Here is a 25,701-nt window from a genome sequence, read left to right as displayed (position 1 = left end):
GTCCTCTCTCTTGCCTCCTGCCAACTCCCAACCCTGTGTTCTGTGTGTGACCATCAGTCTTCGTGGGCTCGTGTGATAATTTGAATGTATATCGTTGTAAATAGTTTTTGTAAATTGAACCTTTTTCTGGTAGGGGAGGTCAGCTCTTTTGTTTTCCTGTTTTCTCCTGTTTTTTGGTTAGGAAGTTCAGGTTAGTTTTCTGTATTTTATTTCTTGCATTTATTTTGGATTAGGTAAGTTAGTTTGAACCAGAAGAGATTTTGTTAGTTGTTTTAGCTGCTCCCTCCCCTAACCCTTCCTTAGTTGTTGAACAAAATACTAACAATAAATACTGTGAATTTTTAGTTTTGACTGACGTGTGTGCTTGGGAGCTGGGAGGGGACAAAAGTGAGCACATTATGTTCGCCCTGGTGAACCCCTAGGCCGGGGTGTAACAACTGTAATTGACAGGTATTTTTTAAACAAAAAAATTTTTTTTTGCATATTATCTCCATGCATTCAATAATAAACATCTGATTAGCACCATTAAAAATGTTTTTATTGCAAAGTTTTCCATATCACTTTCTAATATTAGATTTTTAATACATGTTTCTTAAAAAATTAAATACATGGTGTCCAGCTGAGTGGAAATTTTTGTAATTTTTTTTTTTTTAAATTGACCACATTGTTTTTTTTATGTCTAAAAAGGAATAAAAACACTGAGGAAAAATATCTTGATTAAGGTTCACATAATTCATGCATGAAAGGGTTAATCCCTTGTTTTATGTTTGGTGTACAGCACTTTAGCCAGCTGTAAAGTTCTTAAAGTGTATTATAAATAAAGTTGATATGGTATGGTGACAATCTCAGGTCCAATGTGGTCTCCAGGGTCTGTAAGGTCCACCTCTGCATGCACAGTGAGTGTACCTGCTTTGTTAGGTACCATGAAGTAATGGTACTAATGTAAGGAATGATGTTCAAAGGGAGAATGTGGATGTGGACAGGGGTCTGGAGCAGCACTGATGTGGGTCTAAAGTTAGAAAAGTCATGTTCCTTTCACCTTACATGTGTTTTTCTTGTATTTTTTATATTTACTTCTTGTATTATTATTGTTTTTTTTTTTTTTTTGCCATTTATGGGTAAGGAACCAAATATGGTAAGCTCTTTGACCTTGATTTTCTACATAATAATAAAAAAATTAGAATAATTTCACAAAACTAGTAAAGTCTTATCCTCCAATAACACACTAAGGGTGAAATTTTGATTTTCAGAGTATTCCTATGAGTGTTCTATGAAGGGTTAAGAGCAGTCATGTCAAAAAGCCACACCTCAGCCCACGTCATTTTTTTTTTACCCCATCCCCCGAAGACGAGGCAAGGGGTACTGTTTTTGGTTCAGTTTGTTTGTTTGTTGACACTATAGCTGCAAAAACTATTGGTTGAATTCCTACCAAATTTGATTTATAGATTGCCAGTGACCCAGAATACATCTCATTACATTTTGGGAAAAGTAGCTCAAAGTTAAATTTTTTTTTATGAATTTTCAAATCTTTTTTTTTTTTTTTTCTATTTACTTTTAATGGGCGAAATTTCAAATGTCTGTAGCTGCAAAACTATTGGTTGAATTCCTACCAAATTTGGTTTATAGATTGCCAGTGACCCAGAATAGATGTTACTACATTTTGGGAAAAGTAGCTCAAAGTTAAAATTTTTTATGAATTTTCAATTTTTTTTTTTTCTATTTACTTTTAATGGGCGAAATTTCAAATGTCTGTAGCCCCAAAACTATTGGTTGAATTCCTACCAAATTTGGTTTAGAGATTGCCAGTGACCCAGAATAGATGTTACTACATTTTGGGAAAAGTTGGTTAAAGTTAAAAATTTTTTTTAAATTTTTTTACATCTTTTTTTTCCTGTACTTATCATGCACTGGTTCCCAACCTTTTTTGGCTCATGATCCCATTTTAACATCACAAATTTCTGGTGACCCCAGACATTCAAAACGGAGACTGTTTTTTTTTTTTTGCTAAAATTAATTTGTTTTTGATCATGTCATAGTTTGCTATACTATGTTGCAAATAATCGTTAATTTTAGACACATTTAGTCTATATAATGTATATTATTATGGATGGAGGCAGTAAAGCCAGGTGTAGATTACTGCACAAAGTGAGAATTTTATTTTTATTTGGTCCGGATATGTACAGTTGAGCTTGTATTTATAAGGCTGACAATTAATACTGAACAAACAAGAACTCAAACTATGAATTATGAAAGAGCTGCAGCATCTGAAACTGACCACAATGAACATTTGACAGATAAACAGAACCACAGTGCTTCAGTTTCAGCTTCACAGTTTGTCATGTCTTTTATGTATTGGGATTGTCTCTCTCAACTCACCATATATTTTTTATTAGTATGTTTTTTTGTTTTTAATTTTTATCAGTTACTTGAAATTTCAGGTGACCCCATGGTTGAAAAACACTGTTATAATGGGTGAGATTTCACATGTCTATAAAAACATCAATTTTGTTTCAATTTACTTACATATAGAGGCAACTGATATACTGACACCAGCTGGATTGATGCAAAAATAAGCTACAACACATGTGAGGGGCGAGGTTTATTGTGCCTGGCACCACTTGTTTTATTGGGTTTTTTTTTTTTTTTTTTGCCACTAATGGGAAAGGAGCCAAATATGGTAACTTCATTGACCTTGATTTTCTACATAATATATGTATTTTTTTGAGAAATTTCACAAAAGTAATAAAGTCTTGTTATGTCCTCCAATAACACACTAAGGTTATAATTTAGATTTTCCTATGAGTATTTCTCTGAGTGTTCTATAAAGGGTTAATAATAGCATCACTGTCCATAAAACACTGTAGGATCGTTTTACCGAGTAGTTGTCTTTCTTGGCGGCCATGTTGGTGTTGCGGTCGCTCCAGTCGTAGTTCACCTCTTCCTCTTCTTTCTCATTCAGCCACATCAGCTCTTTGGTTGCTGCGGTGACGAAGGCGTGAAGCTCCACCAGGTATCGCAGACGGGCTTTAGAGGCATTCTGGAAAAAAAACCCAGCAAAAATGAGAAGAGGTTGACACTTCTATTTAATGTTTAATGCTACTTTTGACTCAATTGAAAGCTAAAGTTTAATGAGAAATAAAACCTTTTGACGGATTAACAGGAAATGTTCAGTTTTTTATGTATTCTCGTGACCTCTCAGTTTTATTGACTTACCAGAAGCTTGCCGTACTGCAGCTCCAGTTTGCTCAGATAGTCGCGATATGCAGCTTTACTGACGGGGGAGATCTGACTCTGAAAAGGAAAGAGAATGATATTTAAGATACAACTGAGTATGTTTACAGACAGGTAATCTGTTTGCATTTGTTTAAAAAAAAAAGATTCCTGTCAAGATGTTTGATTAATACAAATGAATATGTGTCTAAACCAGGGGTGTCAAACTCATGTTAGTTCAGGGGCCACATACAACCCAATATGACCTGAAGTGGGCCGGATGATTAAAATAATAACACAATAATACAAAAATAATATCAATTCCAAAATTTGTATGTCTAATGTCTATGTTTTAGAGTGAAAAAAGTAAAATTATATTATCAAAATTTTTACATCCTTTAAAAAAATGTGGAAAAACATGAACAACCATGACCAAAATGAAATTTTTTAAGAAAAAAAGTGCAATTTTAACAATTTATGCCATTATTTGGCCTCAGCTTCTCATTTTCACATGTTCATTACAACTTACAGATCACAGTGGATCTACAAATACACAAAACATTTAATAACAGACAGAATATTGGCATAATTACTCTTAATTCTCTTAAGACATTTCAGGTTATTCATATTTGTTCAGGTTTTCACATTTTTTGTAAAAGGATAGTTTGTAAATGTTAACACTTTTGTGTAATTTTCTTTTTTTTTTTTTTTTACACTAAAACAAAGAGAAAAATTTGTGGTTTTCATTATTTGTAGGTTATTATGATAGTATTTGACTGGTCTGACCCACTTCAGATGAAAATGACCTAAAATTATTTTAACATCCTTGATTGTTAATCATTAATTAATTATTAATTTAATCATTTGTTCCTTGTACCAGTATCAACATTTCCTGAAATTTTCATCCAAATCCGTCCATAGCTTTTTGAGTTATCTTACACACAGTCAGACAGACAAACCAACGTCGGTAAAAACAGAACCTCTTTGGCGGAGGTAAAAAGCACGTATAAGACGTCCGTATCAGCTGACCGTACCTCGTCGGCCTTCGCTCTGTCGATCTTGGAGCGGAACTCCTCCACAGACTGGTGCAGGCCTCGGTGGCTGCCCAGCTGAGACTCCACAGAGGGAAGGTCAGAGCCCCACTCCCCCTCGTCCACCCGCCGCTGGTTGTCCTCCACCCATCCCAGCAGGTCTTGGATGTAGCGCATGGTGACCTCATCCAGCTCAGGACGCACCCTCATGGGGGCCTGCTGCAGGACCTGGACCTGGGAGGTGTGGATCTGAGTCATGGGGATCTGCGCGGTCGTCACACCGGACTTCAGGCGAAGGTTGTACTCGCTCCGGAGGTTCACGAGCCTCTCATGGAGACGGTACACTCTTCAGGCAAAAACACAAAGAACGTTCCAAACTGCTGTTAAAGTCTGCTCGGCTTGGTTTAGTTTTCATTCTGGGTTACATAATTAAAACAGCTGTTATAACTCCAGTTTCTGCATAATTTAATTTACACCAGTTTTGTGCAAAATAAATTAATGTATTAAAATTGTAATACTGTATATGCACCTTATCCACATCTGTAATACTGTCAAATGTAGATAGTAAAGCTATTTTTTTTTTTTACATATACATGTGAATTTATATTTATATATATTTTTACATCTTGTTTACCATATGTCTTTTTTTCTATTTTACTTTTGGCTGCAGGTGCAAAAAAAAATACACATCACTGAGCATTGTATGTATGTATTGTATGTATAACCGCATGTGACAAATAAACCTTATCTTTGTAGGACATTGGGCACAGTCCAGAAATTCAATCCCAGGCTGAATTATGAAATGGAAAAAGTGAAAAAAAAAATCTTCCATGCCCTTAGGACTAAAAAGTAGTTCTTATATATACATACATCAGGATCCAGTCCTTTTTATCCTTCCTTTCTCTTGTCATTTGCACTATTCCCATTCACACTACTGTCATACCATTTGCACTACTAAATTAAATATATATTTTTTTTACCAACATTCCTAGTTGTACTTCTATTTTTGATTTTTTTCTAATGTAAATAAGTGTACCTTCTTACTGTCATTTGTTGTGCCTTGTAATTTTCTTGCACTAAATTAGAGAGCTCTACCTCAATTTCGTTGTACAATGACAATAAAGAGATTCTGATTCTATTTTTATGGCTCTAAATGTACAGCTTTTGGTTTTGGATCATGCCCTATTCTACTAAGTTTGATTAAAGAAAAAATAAATTAAAAAAAAAAAAAAAAAAAAAAAAAAAAAAAAAAAATATATATATATATATATATATATATATATATATATATATATATATATATATATATATATATGTGTGTTACATAATTAAAAGAACTGTTCTAACTCCAGTTTCTGCATAATTTAATTTACACCAGTTTTATGCAAAAATAAATAGATGAATTCAAATTGCAATATTGTATATGCACCTAATCCACATCTACAATACTGCAAAATGTAGATAGTGAAGCTCCTTTTTTTTTTTTTTTAAATGCATTTATACTGTACTTATATACAGTTGTGGAAAAAATTATTAGACCACCCCTTATTTTTTTCATTTTCTTGTTCATTTTAATACCTGATACAACTAAAAGTACATTTGTTTGGGCAAATATATAAAAAATAGCTCATAGTAATTTAATTTCAGAGCTGATATCTATCCATTTTTTATGTTTTCTTGATAATAACCAAAATCACTTCAGTTCTTTCATCAATATCTATGGCATTGTCCTGACAAAAACAGTGCTTTTAGACATTCCATGTTTTCTTTTCTGTCTGTTTTAGTCACATGATACACACAGGAGTTAGTACTTGATTGCATAACCATTGTTTTTGATGACTTTTGATGGTCTAATAATTTTTTCCGCGACTGTATGTGCTTTTTTTCTTGAACTTGGGAGCTGCATGTTTTTTTTTTTTAATTTTACTATTGGCTGCAGGAGCAAAAAAACAACAAATATTTCACTGAGCACTGTACTATGTATAGCAGTGCATGTGACGAATAAACTTCTCTTATACGGACATCGGGTACAATACTTGGCTGAATTTTGGAATGTTTGAAAAAGTAGAAAAAAATATCGTCTTCCATGCTCTTAAGACTAAAAACCAGTGCAGTAGCTTTTGCATAACCTCACAGTACAATATTATATATATATCAGGATCCATTCCTTTTTATGGTTTTACATGTATGACTTTTGTCCTTGGATCATGCCCTACTCTTAGACTAAGATGGATAAAAAACAGATGTAGTAGTTTTTGCAAAATCCTGCTAAAAGACAACAGCCCCATTTGCTTCCCATTAGTCAATATAAACAATAAAACCATGCAGTAAAATCAATAAAAATGGAGCTGAACATCCCAAAATGAAAGCATCAGTGAAAAATGACTTAAATGAAATGAAACGGAGCTGATTCAGCAGGTCTGGGGAAGGCTGGTCTAAACTTCTTGGCAGAGTAAAAGAGATCTTAGTGACATAAATTACACCTAAAATGAGCAGTTGTATCCTTAGGTTCACAGTTTTCCAGGTGTGATGACTTGTGTTTTGTTTTGTACCTGCGATACATCTGCTCGGCTTGGAGGTGGCGTCCATCTTTGAGCAGCTGAACGTCGTTGAACAGGAAGCGGATCATTCCTTCTGCTTTTTCCAGATCTGCCTCCACCTCTGCTGTGTGCTGAGCAGGTTTACCTGAACTCAGCATCCTCACGTCCTGCAGCACAGAGGAAACACCTCAGCCACGGTTCAGACTGGTGTTATACCGACTGTTAAATCACTGGTTTCCAACCTTTTTTTGGCTCGTGACCCCGTTTTAACCCTTTCATGCATAGTAGTCACTCTAGTGGACAGCCATTCTACAGCTGTTGTTTTGTATATTCATGTGTTTTCTTGTCAGTCAACATAGTGGAGCTTATGCATCATCCCATACACTGCAATTCATACAATTACTGTAACTTTGTTGTTCTTGATAAACCTGATCTGCACTAACATGTTTTAGTGTAAATCAATTGCTAATTGTTATTAGACTGTAATTAACAGTTTTCTGGAACATAAAGTTTTGTTTTTTTTGTGCATATCCACCTGAAACCCAGCAATGCATTTTGTCCTCTGTAGGGGACAAAAGTTTGACAGTTTTACTTTAAAAATGCTATGCACTGCAAAGGACATTCCATTAAAAAAATCAGTCAATTAATAAAAATAATTTTAGAAATGTGTCTGAAAAAACTGTTGCATTATGCAGTTTCCAGTCAAGACAATTTTAGGAGGATATTATCTCCATGAAATGAGTAATAACTAATATTAGAGTATGATAAAATGTGAGAAAACATTAGCAATTTAGCAATTAGCGGCATTAAAAATGTTTTTATTTCATAGTTTTCACACAGTGTATCACTTTCTGATGATGAGTTTTAAATACATGTTTCTTTGCTTCAGAACTTAAATGCATGGTGTCCAGCTGAGTGGATATTTTTGAACCTCCACGAAAAATAGGTTAATAAAAAAAAAAAATTCCATTGCATTGTGTTTTTTCATGCCTAAAGAGGAATAAAAACAATTAAAAAAAAAAAAAAATTGACTAAGGTTCTCATAATTCATGCATGAAAGGGTTAACATCACAAATTTGAGGCGACTCCAGACATTCAAAAAGGAGAATTTTTTTTTTTTTTGCTAAAATTAATTTGTTTTTGATCATGCAATAGTTTGCTATACTATGTTGTAAATCAGGAGTGTCAAACTCATTGTAGTTCAGGGGCCATTTTCAGCCATATATGATCTCCAGTGGGCCAGATCAGTAAAATAATAGCAGTGTAAAAAGTAAAATTACATTATGATAATGTTTACATCTAGAACTTTTCCATAAAAATCTGAATTACATGAACAACTTTAAATGTCTTAAGCGTAATTTTAACAATATTCTGCCTCAGTTTATCATTTACACATGTGCATTACAACTTACATTACAATTACAAATACACAAAACATTCAGTAACAGGCAGAATATGAGTAGAATTGCATTAACTTGTCTTAAGACGTTACGGGTTGTTCGTATTTGTTCAGGTTATTCACATTTCTTGTACGAGGATAGTTTGTTGATACGAACATTTTCATGTAATTTTACTTTTTTTCACACTAAAACAATGATAAAAATCTGCAGTTTTTATTATTTATAGGTTATTATTATAATATTTTACTGGTCTGACCCAACTGAGATGTAATTGTTCTGTATGTGGAACCTGAAATAAAATGACTTTTATACCACTGATTGTTAATATCTTCAGTGTAATTTTTGCATTTCACAAATTCATCGTACGGGCTGGATTGGACCATTTGGCAGGCTGGATTTGGCCCCCGGGCATGTTTGACACCTGTGTTGTAAATAAACGTAAATTTTAGACGACATTTAGTCTATATAACGTATATTATTATGGATGGAGGCAGGCAAGCCAGGTGTAGATTCCTGCACAAAGTGAGAATTTTATTTTTGGTCAGGATATGTACAGTCAGTCCAGCTGGGATTTTTAAAAAATTTTTATTAAAACTGAACAAACAAGAACTCAGACTATGAATTATGAAAGAGCTGCAGCATCTGAAACTGACCACAATGAACATTTGACAGATAAACAGAACCACAGTGCTTCAGTTTCAGCTTCAGTTTGTCATGTCTTTTATGGATTGGGATTGTCTCTGTCAACTCACCATGTATTTTTATTAGTAAGTTATTTATTTATTTATTTATTTATTTATTTTATCAATTACTACAAATTTCAGGTGACCCCATTTGAATTCCTAGTGGCCCCACGTGGGGTCCCTACTCCAATGTTTTCAAACTTTTTTTTCCTGAGTGTTTTTATTCCTCTTTAGGCATGAAAAAAACAATGTGATTGGAATTTTTTTTTTTTTTTTTTATGAACCTATTTTTCATGGAGTTACAAAACTATCCACTCAGCTGGACACCATGCGTTTAATTTTTGAAGCAAAGAAACATGTATTTGCTGACATACTGTGCAAAAACTAGGAAATAAATGTTTTTTCAATGTTGCTAATCTGATGTTTTCTCACATTTTAACATACTATAATAGTAGATATTACTCACTCAAATAATATGCAAAAAACAACAAAACACAACAACATAAACAAAAAAACAACTGTTAATTACAGTCTAATAACAATTAGCAATTAATTTACACTCAAATATGTTGCTGCAGATCAGGTTTATCAAGAACAGGAATGTTACAGTAATGGTATGAATTGCAGTGTATTATGGGATGGTGCATAAGTATCCACTGTGTTGGTTGATATGTCAGTAAAACAACAAAATCCATAAATATACAAGAGACCAGCTGTAGAAGAACTGTCCACTGGAGTGACCAGTGTGCATGAAAGGGTTAAACTGTACGTGTATTTTTTGTTTTGTTTGTTTTTTTAAAAGTCTCACCGTCTGCAGCAGAGTCTCCACCTGGTTGAGCTGCTCCTCACACACACCTGACTCCATCTGGACCTTACTGACGACCCGCTGAAGTCGCTCCAGCCTGCAGTAAGACAGGGAGGGGTCAAACAACAGGGGGGGTCAAAGGTCGAACAATCACTGCAGGTATGTAGAGCGTCTGACAGTCCTGAATAGACCTGCTGCTTTGTCTGATGTGATGAATTAAAACATACATGTTACAACAAAGCAGAAAAAAACTATTAAAAAAAAAAAATGCAATGAAAAAATTGAAGCACTCACTCAGTCCTCGGACGAAATAAATACTTTAACCCGTATCCCTGATGCAGGAACGCCATGATGGATGAAAGTTTGTCTGTGCACTGGATATTTGGGAAAATAAACTACCCACGGAGCCTTTACAAGCAGTAAAACCAAAAGCTACGCCCTACGAGCCTTGTGATTAAAAAAAATAACTTTATAGACAATTTCCAACTGTACGAAAGTGAGATGGTTGCTATGGCGATGGCGCAGTTGTCATGTGTTTGCCCTAATATGATACTCATTTCCCACTGGACAAAGCCAACTCAGTTTCGTTTCATGACCAAAGTGGACTTTATCATTAGGAGATGAGTCATCTTCATGGTCACAAAAAAACAGTTGTGTAATGACTCATTTCTGATTTTCTTTCCGATGTCTTAAGGCTTTTTTTTTTTTTTAAACCCGTATTTCTGGGGTTTGCTTTGGCAACATAAAACATGTGATGATATTTGGAGTCTGGCCCACTTACCTCTCGAATTCTGTCCTGAGGAGACGCTCTCGCTCCAGTATGGCCACATGCAGACGGCCCCATTCCTTCTCCACGTCAAAGGGATGGTAACCAGGGGGCACTTTGACGTGTCCTGCCTGGACTGCACCCTGTCAGATGAAAAAAGTATATTGGAGTATTTGTGAAACATGCACTTAAATGTACTAGAGCTATCCTTCTGACGCAAGGACTTACTGAACAGTACATACTCACTAGCAAACAACTGAGTAAATGATGTAGATCAGGGGTGTCAAATTAATTTTAGTTCAGGGGACACTTTCACCCCAATATGATCTGAAGTGGGCCGGACCAGTGAATTAATAACATAATAATATAAAAATAATGCCAACTCCAAACATTTCAATGTGTTTTATAGTGAAAAAAGTTAAATTACATTATGGGAACATTTACATCTATAAACTGTCCTTTCAAAAATGTGAATAACATGAACAACCATGAAAAAACTGAAATTTATTAAGAAAAATAAGTGCAATTTTAACTACAGTTTGCCTCTGCTTATCATTTGTAAATGTGCATTAAAACTCACAGATCACAATGGCTCTGCAAATTTACAAAATATTTTAGTAACTGGCAGAAAATTAGTAAAATTGCACTTACTTCTCTTAACACATTTCTAGTTTTTCATATTTTTTTGTGAAAGGCTAGTTTGTAAATTTACACATTTTCATGTCATTTCACTTTTTTACACTAAAACAAAGAGGAAACATTTGGAATTGTCATTATTTGTAGGTTTTTATGATAGCATTTTACTAATCTGACCCACTTGAGACTAAAGTAGGACTTTTTATGGCCCCTAAAGTAAAAGGATTGACTGTTAATATCTTGAGTGTAAATTTTGTATTTCACAAATTCATCCCACGGGCCGGATTTGACCCCAGGGCCGCATGTTTGACACCTGTGACGTAGATGAACTGGAGAATGAAAAGTTACTGCAGTATCATGAGTGGGTTTTTAGTCTGGGTTGTGCAACTTTTGGAGTTTTTTTTTTTTACTTAGTTTTATGTTATTTTTAGCGCTGTCAAATGATTAAAATTTTCAGTCAGATTAATCACAGGGTTTAATTTCGATTAATATCATTCATTTTTAATCTATATTAATCATGTTTCATTTTACATGAGCAAACAGACTCAAGAAAGAAGGGAATATATATGTGCTTAAATATGTCCAATCCAATCCAACTGTATTTATAAAGCACTTTAACCCTTTCATGCATACTGGTCGCTACAGTGGACAGCTATTCTACAGCTGTTCTCTTGTATATTCATGGATTTTGTTGTTCTTTTGTTTTTTTTTTCTACACATATCTTTATTAAAGTTTTAAGACACTACATATCTTTTCTGACATGAATTGGTAACATTATGTAGATCTCTCCTGAGCATAAACCCCCAGAATCACAAGCCCTCCCCACAGTTTTCACACAATTTATCAGTAAATAAATAATAAGATATAAAAAAAAATAAAAAATAAATAAATAAATAAAAATAAATAAATAAATAAATAAATAATAATAATAATAAATGTTTCTGTACGTCAAAAATTAAATGTGTGGTGTCCAACTGAGTGGACATTTTTGCAACTTCATGAAAAATAGGTTCATAAGATTTTTTTTCATTATTATTTTTCTATGCATTTTTTTTTTTTTTTTATAAAATTATTATTATTATTTTTTTTTTTTTTTATTTTTCAAAAGAAATTTTTCAATCGCATTGTTTTTTTTCCATGCCTAAAGAGGAATAAAAACACTGAGGAAAAAAATTTGATTAAGGTTCTCATAATTCGTGCATGAAAGGGTTAAAACAACCACAGTGGACCAAAGTGTTGTACAGAAGACTAAAAGAACAACAACAGTTAATAAAAACATGTGTTCCTGTTCATATGTGGAAGAGAGTAATTGTCTATTTGTGGGGAAACACAATAAAACTTCAAATTCTAGATGTCATTTTATACATCCATGTTTGTGGCGAATAAATTACATGTACTAATTGAAAGTAAAACCCTTTTTTACTCAGGCAATAACTGTACCATCAAACTCTATGATCATTGTATCCCTAATCTATTCATATGTCATGCATATTTATGTCAGATAAGTATTGAAGGAAATCAATTATGATATCGCATTGATATACAGGATGGGGAAGCAAAATTTACAATATTTTGAGGCAGGGATTGAAAGACAGTGTATGACCAATTAGTTTATTGAAAGTCATGAGAATTTATTTGCCACAAGAAAATGTACATAATAGAAAATGTTTTTATTCTATGTGTCCTCCTTCTTTCTCAATAACTGCCTTCACACGCTTCCTGAAACTTGCGCAAGTGTTCCTCAAATATTCGGGTGACAACTTCTCCCATTCTTCTTTAATAGTATGTTTAAGAAAGTCGACATTGTTGTGTGATGTTCTATTGGTAGCATGTTCTAAAACGCCCCAAATATCATAATCCAGAGGGTTTAGATCTGGGCTAGAAGGTGGACATAAACATGATTCCCAAAAATTGCTAAAGTTGGATTTGTTGCTGTTGTCAACAAGTGTTTTGGTGTTCTTGTGTAAGATTTTAACTTCAAATCATATTTTACTGCATTTCTAACGGTCTTGTTGTCTACCTCAAGTTCAATTGCCATTTTTCTCATGGATTTGGTTGGATCCTTTAGGATTTTGGATTTGAGAGCTTTAATAAAAGCTTTGGTTCGTTTTTTGTTGCTTCCTCCACTTCCAGACTTTCTCGTAATAGTTTTGCTCATAGTCATTCTCTTCTTTCCATTATAAACAGTCTTTATGGACACTCCAACTATTTTTGAAATCTCCTTTGGTGTGACGAGTGCATTCAGCAAATCACACACTCTTTGACGTTTACTTTCCTGATTACTCATATGGGCAAAAGTTTCTGAAAAGTTATGGATAATAGTGTTAGGTATGATTATGACATCAATATATGTTTGGTTTCAAAACAACTGACGTAGTGCCTGCTGAGAAAAAACAACTAAATGTTCATTGTAAATTTTGCTTCCCCACCCTGTAAATTGATAAAAATACTCTAATATAGTCTTTTCTGAAAAATGAATTCTGAATGCCTATAGACTATGGAAGTCTCATAACTTTTATGTTTATGCATTTATAAAGTGGAGGCTTTAAAACATGTCATTTTAGGCTTTCTGCCTCTCCCTGCATCTTTACTGTTTTATTTTGTCTTTGATTAGTTATGTATGTGAAAAATAAATCAATAAACAATACAGATATTGAATACTAGACAATATTTAATGCCAAAGAAATACACTTTTTAAAAGTTATTTTTTACTTACTTAATTTCATGTTTTTGTGTGGAAGAGAGCACTTTTGTGTCCCCACCAATGTCAGAATCAAACCTACTCCCTTGCTTTAAACATACATTTTTTAGTACAACTGTTTATTTGTGGGGAAACACAATAAAACCTCAGATTCTAGATGTGATTTTATACACCCATGTTTGTGGCGAATAAATTACATGTATTAATTGAAAGTAAAAGCCTTTTTTTCCTTAGGCAATAACTGTACTCAGTTACTGTATTCAGATATGCATTATAAACATGTCAATTACTGATTTTTTTTTTTTTCCTGATAATTATTTGCTTGTTTGATCAGCTCTACACAACTTGAAATTATGATTGCAAATTTTAAAAAAACATCAACTTTCAGGAGTGCTGTCTTGGAGCACTTTTGTGTCCCCACCAATGTCAGAATCAAACCTACTCCCTTGCTTTAACCCTTTCATGCATGAATTATTAGAACCTTAATCAAGATTTTTTTTTCCTGAGTGTCTTTATCCCTCATTAGGCATGAAAAAAAAAACCAATGTGATTGATTTTTTTTTTTTAAATCAACCTGTTTTTCATGGAGTTACAAAAATGCCCCCTCAGCTACACCATGAATTTTATTCTTGAAGCAAAGAAACATGTATTTTAAAACCCAATATCATAAAGTGATTTGAAAACAGTGAAATGAAACCATGTTTAATGCAGCAAATCTGATGTTTTCTCACATTTTAACATATTCTAATACTAGTTATTACTCTCTTCATGGAGATAATATGCAAAAAATAAATATTAACAATTGATTTCCACTCAAGAACCAACCAAGAACAGCAAAGTTACAATAATGGTATGAATTGCAGTTTATGAGATGATGCATAAGTGTCCACTGTGTTGGTTGATATGGAACTAAAACAACAAAACCCATGAATATACAAGAGTAAAGCTGTAAAGTAACTGTCCACTGTAGTGACCACTATGCATGAAAGGGTTAAACATACATTTTTTAGTACAAGTGGTTCATTATTTACTTAAGGTCCCATACAGTCCTCATATCGCTTCTATAATCTGTATTTCTATGTCAGTTACTAGTGCTTTTTCAGTGCTTGTTTTGGTTCCTGTTAACTATAATAGCCCTGGTACTGGTCTGGTACTGACCTCAAAAGACTTGAAGATGTGTTTGGAGCGGTTCTTGTCGGCCTCTTTCGCAGGGAGCTCCGTCTCCTTGAACTTCAGAAACTGTCTCCAAAGAACCTGCATAACACAAATTTACACCACGTTCGTCAGTGTTGTTCATATTATTCTAACTTATATACAGTTGGTAAAGGTCAGAGCCGCTCACCTCAATCTCCTCGTAGCTGGTGGGGAACTTCCTCTCCTCAAAGACCAGGATGTGGTGTCTGATCCACTGCAGGAGCATGGTGACCAGCTCGTAGTACTCCTGCCAACGCAGCTCCAGCTCCTGAAGAACAGGAGGAAACAGAGGCGGGAGGTCTGTAGATAAACTCTGCAGAGCTACTTCTATAAAACTAGTTTTACAGATGATGAGGGAGGGGCTTACGTTGGCCTTAACGCCGTCCTGAACGTCGGGTACCCTGGGCATGACGTCGTACAAAGAGGAGACGTATGTGATGATGGACTTCTCATCAGGGTGGGGGACATCCACATCTGAAAACACAACAAAGGTCAGAAAATAAAGCCTAAGCAACACTTCTCTGATGTGTAGATGTGAGTTTGATGTGATTGTGATGCTTTTTTCTTAATTTTTTTAGTGGTGATGTACACTGTTACCCATAAAGTTGGAATAATTTAGTTTTCAGACACATTCTGAAAACTAAATTATACTCCGATAAGTCTTATTTATATACTATTGTGTTTTTATCTTGTTTATGCTGGATTGCGCTGGGGGGGGGGGCTGCATAATTTCATTGTAACATGAGTACAATGACAATAAAGTATATTCTAAAATTCTTCTTTTATATTTACCCTAAAAAATTGCACGAAACTGTACCTTAGTTAATAAAAACAGGAAAATACTAGGGATGTCCGATATTGGCTTTTTTGCCAAAAACCGATATGCCGATATTGTCCAACGCTTAATTTCCGATTCCGATATCTACCGATACCGCTGCCGATATATGTGGGATATGAAACTAATTTTAGGTAACATCGCATATCTCCTGTCATGGAATTAACACATCATGCCTAATTTTATTGTGATGCCCCATTGGATGCATTCTCAAATGCAACAAGGCTTTCAAAATGTAAACACTGTCTGTGCAAAGAATACGTACTTCAACTTAAGTTGTGGAAAAAATGCCATATTTATTTATTTTCTCTCCCTCCCTCCATGAGTCTGTTACAGTGTGGCAACTCAACTGTACAATTCTGAAAACTGCACATTTCTTTCAGCTACAAACGATGCTTCATTTACGCGTCAGTAAATGACGGTGAAATCAAGGCATTATTTTATCGGTTTTAATGATAGGCAAAAACACGATAACGATATTCACCGATATTACATTTTTATGCCAATATCATTTTTATGCCAGGACATCCCTAGAAAATACCCGTTTATACTTAAAAATGCTAAACATAGTTCATACACTGCAAAAATCTAAATCTTACCAAGTGTATTTTTCTCATTTCTACTCAAAATATCTCATCACACTTAAAATAAGACATAATCACCTAAAGAGAAACTTTTCAGTGAGCTATAAGAACTGATTTTTAGACAATAGATCTGGAAAATCTTATTTCAAGAAATCTTACCAAGATAATTTTCACGTGTTCCATTGGCAGATTTTTTTTTTTTTTGCTTAATTCAAGATTTTTTTTTTTTCTTAATTCAAGATATTTTTTTTGCTTAATTCAAGATTTTTTTTGCTTAATTCAAGCAAAAAAATCTGCCAATGGAACAAGTAAAAATCATCTTGGTAAGATTTCTTGAAATAAGATTTTCATGATCTATTGTCTAAAAATAAGTTCTTATATCTCACTGAAAAGTTACTCTCTAGGTGATTATGTCTGATTTTAAGTGTGATGAGACATTTAGACTAGAAATGAGAAAAATACACTTGGTAAGATTTAGATTTTTGCAGTGTAATATTAGAATAAATGGTGATGAATCAGTTAAGAGAAAAAAATCCTTTTGGACCTATCACAAAGGGTCTTTATGGGTCAAATTCTGTTCTTAGTAGAAACCTGCAGGAACCCTGGTTGAACTGTAATACTGTGTTTGTTTTATTTTGCAGGTTTTCTGTTGAATTCTGATGCATCTTGACGTTTTCTTTGTTAATATCTTTGCGTCTTGCTGAAGTGCATTCCCTTTAATGTGTTATCTTTGGATTTCTGTTGTTCTGACTAAATAAATAAAGTCAGTCAACCCTTTCACTGTTCACTCCAGCAGAGTTAATCTGCATCTTTTCATTCCAGATTCTGAATCCATTTGCACTTAATTCAAACTCTGACGTTAACCCAAATTTTACGCAGATGCACCAGAACCTGCAGGTGTAAATGATCCAGGTGTGTATGCTTTTGATGCGCTCACCCTCAGGGTCCAGCAGTCTGGTGACACCCAGCTCCCGCTCTGCCACGCTGAAGGCCTGCTCCAGGTTCTCCTGGTTGGTCTGCCGGTACACCTTATTCATGTCAATCAGAGTGGGCCTGCGGAAAAAGTAACCAGACAAAAAAAAAAAAACCTCAAAGTGGGTCACTGTCAAATATTTTTAAATCATTCAAGACAGTTAAACATGTCAGTGATATAATATATCACAGGTGTCAAACATGCGGCCCGGGGGCCAAATCCGGCCCACCAAAGGGTCCAATCCAGCCCACAGGATGAATTTGTGAAATGCAAAAATTACAGTGAAGATATTAACAGTCAGTCGTTTTACTTTAGGGGCCATAAACAGCCCTACTTTAGTCTCAAGTAGGGATGTAATGATTACCGGTATAACGATAAACCGCGGTAAAATTGCAGATGGTTCATATTACCGTTTAAATTCTAATTATCATGATAACCGTGTTTGATTACTGCACTTTTCCAGAGAAAACACCTATATAAAGATGTATTTTTATGTCAAATATTTGAGTATAGTTTTTATTTATTACAATTTTAATTTTCTATACCTAATATTTGGAACCAATATTCACTTTTAAAGTCTTTGAAAAGGTTCATTAAGCATCTGTGTGTTATTTATGCAATAAATTAGATACATTTTTCAAATTGGATTTTTTTTTTTTGTGTGTTTTCTGGCCTTTTAGGTTTTTATAGTTGGTTAAAGTGAAAAAAAAAAGGCAGATGACATAGATGAAGTTGTGCTGAAAAAAAAAAAAAAAGATCCCAAACATGGGTATAGTAAACATTTGTTTATATAGTATATAAAGGCAAAATCAAAAGGAGTGAAAAACAGACAAAATAGGCTCAGACCACTAAGGGTTAATATTTGAATGTTTCTGCAACAGAAAGTACTTTGTGCCTACTATTTTATTTTATTTTATTTTATTTTTTAAATACAACTTGGTTAAATTATTTCAGTGTGTATTAGTACTTTTTGAACATTTTGAGCACAATTTCAACAATACTGCGATAATAATGATAACCATGATAATGTTGGTCACAATAACCGTGATTGGAAATTTTCGTATCGTTACATCCCTCGTCTCAAGTGGGTCACATTAGTAAAATACTACCATAAAAACCTACAAACAATGACAATTCCACATTTTTCCTCTGTTTTAGTGTAAAAAAGTGAAATTACATGAAAATGTCTAAATTTACAATCTAGCCTTTCATAAAAAATAAGAAAAACTAGAAATGTGCTAAGAGAAATAAGTGCAATTTTACTGATTTTCTACCAGTTACTAAAATATTTTGTAAATTTGCAGATCCATTGTGATCTGTAAGTTGTAATGCACATTTACAAATGATGAGCAGAGGCAGAATAGAGTTAAAATTGCACTTATTTTAGAAGTAATAGCTTTTACCTCCCTGATTGCTAAATGCTACCTCCTCCTTAATTGGAAATCTACAATAGCCCCTTCCAGCACACAATGGATTAATGAGGTAATGTCCTTTTTAAAAGTAGAGAAAATTAGATATTCAAAACGAGGAAACTGGAACAAATTCTACAATAAGTGGCAACGGTTTATGGATTTTTTTGAGACAATGTAATTCCCTTCCCCCTCCCTTTTTATTTTTTTTCTTTCTCCTTTATTACTTACTTATTTATTTTCTTATGTTTATGTCACCAGTTTAATTATTTTATTCAGATTATGTCTTAGTATTCTTTTCATTGTATTGTTTATCAGGTTTCATTGTTATTTGTTCCAAAAAAAAAAAAAAGCAAATCTGAAAGTAATGGTGTTTACAAACCTAGTTAATGTTGACATGAGTGTACCATAGTATTGGCAGATACCTTTCATTTTCTTGTATACACATCAAGAAAAATATGAAACAAAAAATAAATAAATAAATTGCATTGATTTTTCTTAATAAACTTGAGTTTTTTCATGGTTGTTCATGTTATTCACATTTTTAAAAGGACAGTTTATAGATGCAAACGTTTCCATAATGTAATTTTACTTTTTTCACAATAAAACACATTGAAATGTTTAGAGTTGGTATTATTTTATACATTATTATGTTATTAATTTACTGGTCCGGCTCACTTCAGATCATATTGGGAGGATTTGGCCGCTGAACTAAAATGAGTTTGACATCCCTGTAATATATAGTCATAAATCATTATTTGACCTTAGTCCTTGCTTTTTTTACCCACTAGGCATCATTCCACACCGATGACTGACAGTTGAAAAAACGTATGCTACATATTTTATACTTTGTGTTGCTGGAGGCGCTGTGATCATGCCTCTCTTGACACTAAAGGGGCATGCAAAAACAAGCATCCTCATTACCTGAGAACTTCATATTAAGCCCTGATCATTTTATTCCTAAAGAGGACAGATGCATTCCCTTTGAGTGCCAACAATGTGGTCTGTTAACATGTAGGCACAAGCACCGAGCATCTGGTAGAGGATTAAGGAAACATCTCTGCATTAGGGATGTAACGATATGAACATTTCATATCACGGTTCATGTGAACAAAATTATCACGGTTATCATTATTATCGCGGTATTATTGAAATTATGCTCAAAATGTTCAAAAAGTACCGATAGACACACTGAAATAATTTAACCCAGTTGTATTTTGAATAAATAAATACATAAATAAATAAATTAAAAATTAAAAAAATAATTGGCACAGTGTACCTTCTGTTGCAGAAACATTCACATATTAACCCTTAGTGGTCTGAGCCTATTTTGTCCATTTTTCAGTCCTTTTGATTTTGCCTTTATATACTATATAAACAAATGTTTACTATACCGATGTTTGGTATCTTTTTTTTCAGCACAACTTCATTTATATCATCTGTCTATTATTTTTTCACTTTAACCTACTATATCAACACAAAAGGACAAAAAACACACAAAAAAATATAAAATCCAATTTGAAAAATGTGTATAATTTATTGCATAAATAACATAAAGATGCTTAACGAACCTTTTCAAAGACTTTAAAAGTGAATATTGGTTCCAAATATTAGGTATGTAAAATTAAAATTGTAATAAATAAAAAAAAAAAAAAAAAAATTATCAAAATTTAAAATTGAGTTTTTAGAGGAAAAAAATCAGGATTTTTTTTTTTTGGCCAAAATCGTGCAGCCCTACACTGAAGATATTAACAGTCAAAGGCGTCAAAATCCTTTTAGTTCAGGGGCCACATACCAGTCGGACCAGTAAAATACTATCATAATAACCTATAAATAATGAAAAATCTAATTTTTCTCTTTGCTTTAGTGTAAAAATAAAAAGTACATTTTCATGAAACTGTTTATATTTACAAACTACTCTTTCACAATAAAATGCAAATAACCTGAACAAATATTAACAACTTGGAATGTCTTAAAAAAATGTATATACTTTATTGCATAAATAACACAAAGATGCTTAACGAACCTTTTCAAAGACTTAAAAACTGAATATTGGTTCCAAATATTAGGTATAGAAAATTAAAATTGTAATAAATTAAAACTATACTCAAATATCTGACATAAAAACACATCTTTATATAGGTGTTTTCTCTGGAAAAGTGTTAATCAAACACGGTTATCATGATAATTAGAATTTCAATGGTAATACGAACCGTCTGCAATTTTACCGCGGTTTATCGTTACACCCCTACTCTGCATACATAATAATCTGAGAGAACAGAAGAAGAAATATGACTGAACATATTCCTACACTTGCACCACTCTCTGAATGTAGTATCCTTTGGGTGGGTCTCTGTCTACGTAGCAGGCCTGTCTGTAGGAGGATCTGTCTCTGCTCAGGTGGACCATCTGAGGCGGCGACCTCCCTTCGTGCTCTTCGCTCTGGGAGCCTCGACTGGACCGAGCCCTGGTGCAGGTGGAGCCCCGGCCCGAGTCGAAGGACCTCTCGGCGGGGATATCGTCGCATAGCATCACCACCCGGTCCTCCAGGTCGCTGACGGAGCCCGCCGTGCTGCTGGACGCGCTGTTCAGACGCCTCTTGGAGATCTTCTTCTTTAAACTCAGCATTTTAGGAACGTTGAGGACGTGGCGCTGAAGTTATCCGAATGGGTAAAAGTCTGGGGTTTGGCTTTTATTTTGCAAAAAGCTGCAAAATGTTTGGAAAAAAAAAGCTTAACGTGCGAGCTTCATTCGGTCCCAAGTCCACATGTGTCCAAATGGTCTTCTTCAATCATCTCTGAGGCTTCACTCCGTTCTCCTCCTCTGCACATCCGACTCTAACTCCACCGAGAAAGAATCTATGGCAGAGACGTTCGCGTACCAGTGTTTTGCTTCGACCTGCCGAGCCTCCAGAGTGTGTACCTCCAGGGCTAGAATTTGTGTGATACACCCACACCGTCAAAGAAAACCCTCTCTCTCTTCTCATGTCGAATGATGCCAACTCTGGTTTTACATGCTATTACTGTGTTGTGTGGTGTGTATATGTGTGTGTGTATATGTGTGTATGTGTGTGTGTGTGATCCTGCAGGGCTTGTTTGTCTGTGCAAACACAGACTTCAATTGGCACTCCACCCAAATGATGTGTTTGGAGTGTGAAACGCTCGCTCCCGAAGGCTTTAAAGGCGTTGGTTTGTAGTTTGTTGTGTCCAGAACTCAACCACTCACAGTTCTCAGGACAAAAACCCAGACCACGTCCCCTTTGGTCTGTTTACAGAATACAACTGGAAATCCTCCTGTTTGTGTCCAAAGCACTTCCTGCTCTGGCTCTAACTCTCAAACATGCTGTCATATTACAATCCCAAAAGATCTATTTAGTTACAAGATGGAAATCTACATGTGCCTTGAGCTTGTTTAAATATCTATGCACTTAAAGGATTCAGCAGTTTCAGCTGAATCAGTCAAACACAGTTTATACCAAAACTCCAAACTGTTCTTTTTGGTTTTGCATTTTCTTAACCCATAAAGACCCAGTGTTATTTTTGTGGCAGTTTCCAGATGGATTTTTCTCTCTGTTTAACCTTTTCAAAGTGATTTATCATCATTTATTACAATATTCTCCTCCGTATTTTGATTTTTTTTCCAGTAACAAATATGTATTTTTCTTAATTTACTGATTATGTAGATGTTTATAACAGCTCAGCATAAATTCAAAGGCTATTATATCAAAACCAGTGTCTACACTAGTATTCATCAAACTACATGGATTTTCTTGGTAAATCAGAGACATTAAGACTTCTTTTTCATCATTTCATCTCAGTTTTCCAATTCTGTGAAAGTGACACCACAATGCAGTGAATAAATCTGAAATTATTTTTGCCTTTTGGAGGAAATTTTAATCTTCTACAGCTTTCCAGACTAAGTGATGTATTGTAGATTAATTTATAATACTTGTCAACAACAAATTTATTGTTTAAATTTTTTGAGCTGATTTAGGATCATTTTGGTGTGCTGAATCCAAAAATCACATTCATTTTGCTCAATCAGGTCAACTTTCTGAACTACGCTACATATTGGCTTTTTAACATTTTTGCTTACATTTATGGGCATTTTCACATCATATGATACAAAATTCTTTCATATTTCTTGCAATAAACGAGTTCTGAAGATTTTACTTTTGCCAATTTATGATTAATGTTTTTTTTAATATTACAGGTGAATGAAATGGCTTCGACTAGAAGATCTTGCAAAAATAAGCCTGACGTATTCTGCTACATCTGCGGTGAATACACCATTGTCACCAATCCAGGCTCTTTTCATGGGTCGTTCCACGTTGGTGGAACGCTCTACCAAGTGCTACAAGAACAGAGGCATCCCTGCCTATCTTCAAGAAGCTCCTGAAGACCCAGCTCTTCCGAGAGCACCTCCTGTCCTAGCACTTTCAAACATTCCCTTTTAAATATTCTAATAAGGTTTTTCCCAGGATAACCACAGATTCTTCCAGGATTATCTCTGGACCTGCTGCGGTGGTCCTGCCACTTCCATGCCCTCATCATCACCACTCACTTATCCTCAACTGCCTCCATGTGTCTCCCCCTACTCCCCCCTTCTCCCCCTCTCCCCCAGTCTCTTTCTCTATCACTCTCTCTTTTTCTCTTTCTTTACTCTCTCTCTTTAACCCCAACTGGTCCTGTCAGTCGTCCATCCTCCAGGAGTCTGGGTCTGCTCCAGGTTTCTGCTGTTAAAGGGAAGTTTTTCCTTCCACTGTCACCAGTCACCAGTGTTTGCTCCTGGAGGATTCTGTTGGGTTTCTGTAAATTGGCTTAGAGTCTGGTTTTGACCAGCTCTATATATAAAGTGTCATGAGATAACTTTTTTGTGATCTGGCGCTATATAAATAAAATTTGATTGATTGAGTGATTTGATTGGTTTTCCCCTGTAAGTCGCTTTGGAAAAAAGCGTCTGCCAAATGCATAAACATAAACCATTGTACCTAACAGGAATCCTGTTAGAGAATGTTTTTTTTTCTCTTAAAACCTATTTTGGGTGAGAACTATATAAAAAAACCAACTGATAAAGTCACAAAAATGTAATCAATTTTGTGAGAAGATCAAATTTTTCAAAATCAAATTATTAAAAAAACCTGACCTGATTGAGAAAAACAGATGTCATTTTTGGATTTAGCGGTGCAAAATGGTCCTAATTCAGTTGAAAAAACCTAGACAACTTGCAAAAAACATTTTTTTGTAACCCAGTGTAATAGATCAAGTATCATAGTACCACAGAACCCATTATGACTTATTGCATAACCAGTGTTTTCAGGTCTGTGGTTTTCCCACCCAGTAGGACTATTTTAAAAATGCTACTGCAAGAAAAAAAAAAACAAAACATATGCCGCAGGTTGCATTTTTTGAGGGGTGATTTGGAAATGTACCACAGTTGCAAAAATGTTAACATTTTGACACATTTGGGTGTTTATCTGGGAAAAAAAACAGCATCCACTGTAGCCCTTCTCTGCACAGTAGAAGAAGAAACAGTAGTAAGAAGAAATACTGTAGGTAAGGACCAGATATTTCTTGTTTACATGTTGTTTAATGCACCGTGACAACATTTAATGAATTGATTTTAGAAATAAATGTCTGATTTGATTGGAGATCGTAAAAGAATCGGCCTACTTTTCATACTTTTTATTTTATTTATTTATTTATTTATTTTATTTTGGAATAGCAATTTATATTTCAGAGCAGAACATTTATAATATCAAGAGCAGTTTTGGACCCACTGCCATGCACATATTTTATAAATTTCACAAATTATATACATATTGGGAGAGAAAACGTGGACAAAGTAACAAAATAAATAAAATCAGGGAAAAGGGATCAGATGAGGTTAAAAACTATAATAAATGCAAAAACAATGAGAATAAGGTAAAGTTACAGTTCAGGCTTCCACAAAATCTGGTTGTAAAGACTTTTTGGTGGTTTTTCAGACGTCATTGGACTGGATTTTTTTCTTGGACCTGGCAACCTTGTGTACGACTCCCATCCATACTTATATTTACTGCTTTTAAATTGTTTCGTGTGCTTTTGGAGGAGATGGTGCAAATACATTTCAATAAATCTACTGACAGAAACAGCAGATTTGAAGAAGTATCTACAAATACTTAATGCTTTTTCTTACAGTGATAATTTCCACCGGTACATCACCGCACTTACATGAATTAAAGCTCGTCACAGCTGCTTAAACAACCTCTTTAAAAGATTGATGTTTAAAAGCAACACTGTAAATGTGATGAATGAGGGTCAGAGCTGACGTCGGTTCAGAGGTTTGATTTATGATGCCTAATAAAAGAGTTCGCCTTCAGAAGTCGTGCGTGCTGCCATAAAGCTCACGTACGCTTCAGCATTCGGCTACGTGACCACCTACTATAAATAATAGACAAAAAAAAAAAAAAAAAAAAACAGGAAAAATGCAAAAGGTCATAGAGCAGACCTGTACGAGTCATGCCCGGCGGTGACACAAACCCCCGAGTTCAGACAAGTTTTTGGAGACAGTAAATTTTTCTCAATGGTTCAAAAAAATGCAGCAGTGTGACAGCCTTACATAAGAACCGTTCTCAGGTTGGACTTTTGATCCGTATCGTACGTAGGATCATCACCTGGAGGAACTTTCAGATCTGTGTTCAGACCTGATGGAGTTGGAGCTCACCTGTGTTTGTGGATGATGGCGTTGAAGAGCCTGCCGTCCCTCCAGTTGGTGGTGAAGTTGTCGCAGCGCAGGCCTTGGTATCCCTCCACCATCCGCTGAGACCACAGCAGCAGCTTCTCCTTGGCCGTCATGTCGTCCGACTGGCCGTTCACCTGAATGTCGGAGATCTGGACAGAAACGGTGCAGCGGGTCAGAATGGAGTTCAGATGAAGCGGAAGATGTGTGTTT

The 25,701-nt window shown here is 34.7% G+C and overlaps 1 protein-coding gene across 1 annotated transcript in view; it reads right to left on the bottom strand.

Annotated features, from left to right (window-relative positions):
* Positions 1-25,701, bottom strand: part of pleca (plectin a) — a 354,738-nt gene that overhangs the window by 47,298 nt on the left and 281,739 nt on the right. Inside the window, 11 exon segments of the mRNA XM_030147347.1 lie at positions 2,876-3,037; positions 3,214-3,291; positions 4,245-4,587; positions 6,794-6,948; positions 9,673-9,766; positions 10,451-10,578; positions 14,932-15,027; positions 15,116-15,235; positions 15,335-15,441; positions 17,324-17,439; positions 25,474-25,640. Of these exon segments, the coding sequence (XP_030003207.1) occupies positions 2,876-3,037; positions 3,214-3,291; positions 4,245-4,587; positions 6,794-6,948; positions 9,673-9,766; positions 10,451-10,578; positions 14,932-15,027; positions 15,116-15,235; positions 15,335-15,441; positions 17,324-17,439; positions 25,474-25,640 (1,566 nt within the window).

This window comes from Sphaeramia orbicularis, chromosome 11 (assembly GCF_902148855.1).
Source record: "Sphaeramia orbicularis chromosome 11, fSphaOr1.1, whole genome shotgun sequence".
Taxonomy (NCBI): Eukaryota; Metazoa; Chordata; class Actinopteri; order Kurtiformes; family Apogonidae; genus Sphaeramia; species Sphaeramia orbicularis.
Note: the sequence above shows the minus strand (reverse complement) of the source record. Positions and strands in the feature narration are given on the sequence as shown.